General features: G+C 41.3%; 1 protein-coding gene across 2 annotated transcripts; it reads left to right on the forward strand.

Moving 5' to 3' along the window:
- Positions 1–913: 913 nt before the first annotated feature.
- mtfr1l (mitochondrial fission regulator 1-like) lies at positions 914–7,272 on the forward strand. 2 transcript variants are annotated; one of them, XM_085766842.1, is made up of 8 exons: positions 914–1,022; positions 1,729–1,890; positions 2,017–2,124; positions 2,231–2,340; positions 2,742–2,953; positions 3,349–3,727; positions 5,067–5,228; positions 5,413–7,272. In XM_085766842.1, exons 2-7 carry the CDS (start codon positions 1,876–1,878, stop codon positions 5,182–5,184), a joined length of 942 nt encoding a protein of 313 aa, XP_085622968.1. In that variant the 5' UTR covers positions 914–1,022; positions 1,729–1,875; the 3' UTR covers positions 5,185–5,228; positions 5,413–7,272. The 2 variants fall into 2 exon arrangements, with proteins under 2 accessions (XP_085622968.1, XP_085622969.1); XM_085766843.1 differs by having other exon boundaries at positions 1,762–1,890.
- The last annotated feature ends 489 nt before the right edge of the window (positions 7,273–7,761 follow it).

Here is a 7,761-nt window from a genome sequence, read left to right on the forward strand (position 1 = left end):
AGAAAGAAAGTGCTGCTTGGACAGGTGCTCTTCAGTGAGGCAGGTGTGGCTTTATAAAACACAACTAAAGACTCCAGGGACTTCTTGCTGTGAAAAAATGATGCAAATGTCCAAGAGAAAAAATAAAGGACTGAGGCACTCTGATGTCGGGTGGGGAAAAAAAACATTTATTGAGAGCAAAGACAATAAAACAGACCTACACATCCTTTTTTCCACAGCAAGAAGTCCCTGGAGTCTTTTGTTTTGTTTTGTAGATAGACATGTTAGCCATCTTTGAATGTAGGCTACTGTATGTATTTATATTATCTAGTGTCTTGTGAGCCCATGTGGGCTGGACACAGTTGTGCATGACACTTAGGCTAAATAAACAAATCAATACACATCAGTTTACATCCATGTCTCAAGCAAGTGTGTGAAGTCAAAGCTGAATTTATTACATGGTGCCCTCACCATTCATGCCTCATCATAAACTAAAAAAATCATCAGTAAAGAGCACTGAACTGTGATCATTTGTAGAAAATATCAAAAAGTCAATTGCAAGTTCAATAGCTGATCAAGTCATGTGATGGCTTAAAGTTTGAAAGTTTCTAGCTAAGAGTATGCTGAGGTAATCCAAGTCCAACGGCAGTGAAATTTCAAAGATTTGAAGATAGTTATCATCCATTTGACTGAGAAAATATAGCAGAAATCTTGATATTTAAGTGAAATGATATACAATTTTTTTTTTTAAAAAGGGTAAGTAAAATAAATATATATTATAGTATACAAACTTTATATAAATTGTCCATTGCCCTTGACATGATGTATCCAACACTGCCAACCTCCACCCGTAGGAGGCGCTCGAGGACCAGTTCTGGTAGAGTGAGGTCATGAGGCTGCAGCCAATCAGATCACAGGAACGACAGGCACTGGCTTCCGGCCTGACGAACGACAACAGAGCTGTGAAAGACGAAGAGGAGAAGGAGCCGCTACTCGCAAAGAACCAAGTGCTGTAGTTTTCAGAGATTCAACTACAATCTACCGTAAGTCACAATCTTGCAGTGTCTATTGCCTTTCGAGAGTATGAGCGAAACACAGTGGAAAAATAACGGTCTGCGGTTGGGGGTCAAACTGGGGGCCGCTGCTTGTGGTGCTAAAGCTAACGGACGGGTCCCTGTGTGTGTGAATCCCGTAGCAACCGGCTAAAGGTGAACAGAGCAAAACAAATCAGCACCGCTTCTCTTTTTCGACATTAGCCCTGTCCCTGTATCGATGAAAACGTTTACAAACTGTATCGGTGCCGTTAACGCAGCTGATCTAAACTAACAGCGCAGCTCGTTAGCTCGTGTTAGCCCCGATGGTGCTGCTTTGCTCCTGCAAAATGCTGCGAGATGGCAACGGTGAACCATGACTGGCGTCTGGCGAGCTCGACAGTTCGTGTTGTTTAATTGTTAATTTATCAGCTTAGTTGTTCGATTGTTAAGATTTTTTTTTTTTAGTAAAGACGTGCCTTTACGAGAAAACATTACATTGATAAAGACCTATTGACGCAAAGAAGCACAATCAAAGCATTTTTTTAAACCAATCCAGAGCCTATTGACAGTATGTTGACAGTATGCATTTACCGGTACTTGAGAAAATGATTAACCTTTTGTCTCCGTTTTGCTTGATTAATCATTTGTGTAACCATACCAAACTATCATTAAATTCAGTAGTGTATAAGTTCTCCTCTTGTATGACTCCCAGCAGATGCTCTAACTAAGCACTCATTTTTATCCCAAGAGCCAGCACATGGGATGGGATCTGTTTGCTGAACTGCTCCATCTTCAGCTGCAGCTGTTAGCACCAAACATTGGTGTGCAACTTCCCTGTTAATGAGAAAAACCCACAATCACAATGGAAACAGAAACAGTAAGTTTACTCTCTCACAATTGTTGTCTCTTTTTCTTTTGTTTCCCCATGTATTTACTATAACTATGCAGTAAGCCATGATAACTGTATTAGAGAGACACTGAATGTGCTCTTTATGTTTTGCAGGACGTTATCCCCATCTGGCAGAATAAGCCTCACGGATCCACCCGTAGTGTTGTGAGAAGAATAGGTTCTTCTCTACCAATCAAACCTCCACAAAGGGCATGTTTCCAGGTACATGTCATATACAATGTGACCTTTTTTTTTAATCTTATAGCCCTGTTATTGTCATGAACAGATTGCATATAACACTGTCTTGTCTTGTGCCCTTGTGCATTAGGAACTACCAGGTCTACCCTCTCTTCGGCCTATGGATGGTCCTATAGTTCCTACCTTGGCAGACATAGCTTGGATTGTTGCAGATGAAGAGGAGACGTATGCCAGAGTGAGGTAAGCATACAGTCAGTTACTACACTTGCGTGATCCCTAAATTCAAACTTGTGGGTGCACGTGCAGATAGAAGAAATGCTGTTCAATGCTATAAAATCTAATATCTATAATATCTAATGTAATATTTTTGCTGATAACCTTTCACAAATGCTGATTTTGCTCTGGTGAGTTTTTTTTAACATTAACAACAGACCATTATAAATGTAATAAAGATAGGGTTTTTGTGTTTTTGAATGTATCAGACTGAACCTAATTAATTGTTATATGTAGATTAGTACAGCTCTTTGCTTGGACAGTAGGTCGGAAGGAAGCACCGAGTGAAAGCTGGACACCAACCCAGTAAGTTGTTGTAATAAAAAACTCTGCTTGACGACACTAACCCCCCACTCTTCTGTTTTCAGGAGTGACACACGTCCTCTAAAACATGAGTGGCGGCCCACACCTCTGCTGGTGCTGCACAGGAACTCCTCTGTGCCCAACTTTCGCCGTGAGGGCAAAAGGGTGGAGGGGCTTAGGAAGCCTGGGGTCACAGCGCTAAATCGCACCACAGCCCTGCAGGACGAGCTCAGCAGACTGCGTGCACAGATCGCTAAGATTGTGTCAAGTGATTCTGGTAGGTTTCCCCTAGCAGAAAATACAGTGTGCACTTGTCCACTGTAGATATTCTATCCAACTTCACACTCTTGTTGTTTGATTTATGACGCTGCTTTGAGCAGGATAGATTCAAATTGCCTTTTGGAGGGGCTGTGTGTGTTCATGGTACTGAGTCTTTGGTTGCCAAGCCAGCTGCCCTAATTCTCTTAAAGGTCGTTGGTACTAAGATGTCTTGCCACCGGTTTGTAGGCCAGTGACCAAACACAACCTCTGGAGTTCATTTGCGATTTGATGAAGAGGTTCTGGGAGGAGAGCTGCTGCAAACAGCGATAGCACACTCATGCTCAGATAAAAATAGAAATGTCATTTGGACCTGATCTCATTTTGCTCCTCTGCTTTGTTTGTTTCCATCAGGCTCCAACCCCCTGACTCCTGATCTGCTTTCTCCCGACGACACAAGTATGAGCTTCTCCATGGCGCCTTTCGAGACGGCGCCCTACCAGCCGGCCGCCACCGCTGCCGCTTCCTTTGTTATTAGTGATGTCACAGAGGAGGAAGAGGAGGAGGAGGAAGAGGACGATGACAAAGATATGGTCTCTGTGGTGTCAGAGCTGGTCCCTGACCCTCTGCCGCCTGTTTCCATGACGGCATCAGCGACCTTTGACCTGGACAGGCCCAGCATGGACTTCCGTGAGGCAGAGGAGGACACGGTGTCTCTGTCAAAGTCAACCAGCTTTGCCGACGTTATGGACATCCTGAAGGATATGAACCGCATGAAGATGAGCAAAGACAGGTATGAGTTTCCAGTGGGACACGGCTAAAAAAGTTAGTTTCAACTCTGTTTTCCCTGATGTCCACGATGGTTTGGAGACCTGTCTCTTTAAGAAGCAGAAATTCTCTTAATCAAATTGTTAAATGGTCCAACCTGTAAACTGATTGGTAAGTCATGGTTCAGCTTTACATCCCCGTACACCAGACACTTACAGTGGACGGCTGGCTCGATTTTTAAATGACTCACGGCCTTAAGGACTTTTGAGCCCTCATCCAGGGGGAAGAAGCTGAAATTCACTGTTCAAAGTGCAGATCAAAAGAGAGTTAAGAGAACTTTGATCCAGCAGCCATCAAGCACATGAATACATCAGTGACATTGCACTGAAGCAATGAATGTTATGCTAATTTATGAATTAATTTTTATCTACCCTGTGCAATGTGTTAAAGCAGAAGTAAGCGATATTTTTAGTCTTAAATAGTTATATCTTCCGACAGCAATCACTTACATAGAGTGTTTGGACCGAAACACGGGTCTGTCAGTCCCTCTGCTCTGCTCTGAGCCGAGGAGAAAACTTTTCTCGTATCCTACAATTTTTATCCAATGAGGAGAGAGAACGGCATGAAGGGCTGTGTGTGCAGCCAAGGGATGCGCGTGAATGTGGTGACGTAGGGATGAGGACCAATAGATCCATGACGAGGACGGGGGCTGCTAACTCCGTCGGCTGACAAGAAGTTATGGTGCGTTCAGGGCAGCCCGTAACTCGTGTTTTTCCGACCTGTGAAGTCGTACCAGTTCGATCTGGTGCGAGTTCACGGGTCGGAAGTTACGAGTGGCCGTTATAGTGCACTTTCACAGGTAAAACAGGTCGGAAAAACACGAGTGGGTTGCCTGGAACGCTACAAAGTCGTAAGTCGTGACTTGAAGCTGTAATTTACGGTTTGCTGGAATGCTGGAACGCAGCATTAGCCAAAACGACCGGATCGCTTACTTCTGCTTGAAATGTGTACATGAAAGACACTTTTACTACAAACAGAATGTGCCTACAAATGCAAATCAAGTGACATTATCATTATTGGTGTTAGTAACAGAAGTACTAATGAGCTGCTGGATGTATGAATTTCTCCTACATTATCATATATCTATGCCAAGAGTGGCAAAAGACAAATGAGTAAGCACATTTCTTTCAAAGCCGTACAATACACAGGAAAATTCTTCATCAATATGCTCACATTTACCTGTAAAATTACAGTAGGATTGTACTCTATCCCATGCATAACCACATTATTTATTATTAGTTTATTATTTTATAGCTGAAGAGTTTCTTACATCAGGTTGTATTTTCTGTTGTTTGTCCCTGCAGGTACAACAGAGGCTGTACGTCCCTCAGAGAGGAGGACTCTGCAACTCTGATTTCAGAGGCTTTAAAGAAAAAGTTTGTCCTGAAGGAAGAAGATACTGCTGCTGTGAGACGGAAGTAGCCTGATCATGAGTTTATCATCACTACCCGATCCTGCTGTTCCATGTAAGTCAGGATAGGATAGTAGAGTTTTTGTATTTCTTTTAAGAAGTTCTTTCATTTTTTTAAAAAGTAATTTGTATAATTAAACCTTTGATGTAAGTGATCAATGTTTTCAGTGGCAAAAATGTTTGAACTCACTATTGGGTTCTTAGTTGTTGTTGTGTTTTCTCTCCCTCGTTATTTTTAGGCCTTTGCCTGTGGAATATGTACCCATGGATCCACAACCTTGCTACTCAGACCCAAGGCAATAGCTGTGTGCCAGAGTTAGAACAAAAAAACACTTTGTCCCAGACTCTCAAAACCAAATGTGAACTTCACAGTGCTGGTGAAGTATGAAGGGGGGGACAGCCAACTCATGGTAACAATAATAATCAATTTCAGCACTGTGTAGCATTTTGCATTCAGTGTATTTCTCCCTGGATTTTTTTTTATGTTCAAATTTATTTTCAATAAGGATTCAACAGACTGGTGCCAGTGCTGTCCATCCAGGGCATTGTTTTAGGCGCAAAACTGTTGAGTCAACATTTTTGGAATTAAATAGAGGACTTCCCACTCTTAAGGAGCACTTTATCCATCCTGTTATAAAAAAAGAGTCCTACAGGATTTTTTTCTCATGATTTTTCCATCGAAGGGATGCAAGTAAATGCTTTTTTCAATTGTTTAAAGAAGTCCTCTAACATACTTGAAAATACAAATTGAGTGCGCATGCAGAGACATAACTGTGGCTTATCAACAGTTTATGAGTGGGAAAAAGTAATATTTGTAATTCAGTACTGAGTTAGCAAATGTGCACAGCATCATGTATGTTGCTTGCTCCACTGCACCTCTAATGCCTGCCCCCCCTTTGTCTGTGATTAACATAGATTGGTAGTCACTGAACCATATGACACTGATTTACAAACCGAAAGCTTAAAATACAGTGTACAGTTTGAAGAGTGAACTGCATGGTCTGTAACTGAAAGGACTGCGTGTGAGATCGAAATTTGCACCTGCCACTTCGCGGCTGTTTGTATTTTGAGTAAAGGCAACAGAAACAAGCTTGTATGGTCTTTTACATACTAATTTCCCTGTAAAATGTGCTAAATGTTAGATGAAACCTCTTTGATAACGTTTCTGAGAGAAGATGGGATTTCAGTTTGAGGACATAAACTGAGCTGTTTGTGAGAGTGCTTTTCTTTCAATCTGTATGCAGTTTTGACAAAAACCATGGGTAAAATGCTTGTGCGTGTATGTGTCAATGAAGGTTCTTGTTGACGCCTTACCACAAATCTATTGCCTGTTCCAATGCCTGATTTTATTCCCTTATTAGCTCAAAGTGCCATGGGTTTGATTTAACCAGCCCATCCTCAACACCTGCCCCTTTGTACTTCCTGAATGTGCCCTCCATCCTCAGCTTTACTGAGTTCCCCATGTCCTCGTCCCAGTAACATCCAATGAACAACAATGTTTAGAATCGGTTGTAAGAGTGGGTTATTGCTGAATGTTGAAAATAACCACGCACATCATAATACAATAATTTTTATTTACACTGATATCACTCCTTGAGTTTTTCATCTGTCCTATGCCTACATGACCTGGGATCCTATAGTGTAGTTTTGCAGTGTGAAACGTTACTGCTAACGTATGTGTTTGAACAAGAATGTGCCCATCCGTGTGTCATTGTATGCAGTGGAGGTGAAGCAAGTTTTGTCTAGCTAGAAGCGGCTCCGGACGAGTCTCTGGTAATTTCTCTCAACAGTTGATTTCCTCATCGATCAGAGTGATGAAGCATAAACTGATAAGCTGAAAGACTATATGCAAGTTTTAATATATCCAGTGTGTGTCTGTACTTGAGATGATGAAACTTGCACAACTTCAGTAGAGGATTTTACAGAGAATTTATTGACTTTGTTTTTGATTTTGACTGTTTGTGTGTGCTGGTTGGAGCGTTTCTCACCATCGCACCTCTGTGTAGGGTTGAGCCCACCACCACCACCACCACCTGTATGTTTATTTTTGTCCTGTACGGACTTGTAAATAAAGATGGGCTGATGTTTTGAAACTATAACTGTTTTTATCTGTGGAAACTGTTGCACTTAGCACTGCATCACCCTGCAGTTACAGTGATCACCACAGCGGGGCAGTAGAGGTGAACGAAACGAGTGATTAGTTTTAATTATTTATTTTGCCATATAAAGTAGTGAGAGCCTTAACTTTTTCACAACTATAATGTATTACACAGATTTAGACCACCAGATGGCAGTGGTTTTGGTTACTAACAGCAACTTGGGGTGCATTTACACATGTACTGTAATTTTGAGGCGCTTATTCTGCAGTATTTTTATTTTATTTTATGCTATTTTAATTTTATACTTAACTACATTGGAAGTGTACTTTGTTTACTCCTCTACATTCAATTTCACAGCTACAGTAAATCTTTTCCTTACAATATGAATTTACATGCGAAATGAAACTTAAACGACTACAACACCGTGTTGAAAAATATTTCCTCTAAAACTTCATGTGTATATATACAGTATTAGCAAAAATAATCAAA

Source organism: Trachurus japonicus, chromosome 22 (genome assembly GCF_045865225.1).
Source record: "Trachurus japonicus isolate A0001 chromosome 22, Traja_1.0".
NCBI classification, from domain to species: Eukaryota; Metazoa; Chordata; class Actinopteri; order Carangiformes; family Carangidae; genus Trachurus; species Trachurus japonicus.

Bases quoted from the DNA above. Each gene is read 5' to 3' on its own strand.
- mtfr1l (XM_085766842.1), top strand. The intron at 2,125-2,230 runs GTACATGTCATA...CTTGTGCATTAG, and splicing joins CACAAAGGGCATGTTTCCAG to GAACTACCAGGTCTACCCTC. The intron at 2,954-3,348 runs GTAGGTTTCCCC...TGTTTCCATCAG, and splicing joins GATTGTGTCAAGTGATTCTG to GCTCCAACCCCCTGACTCCT.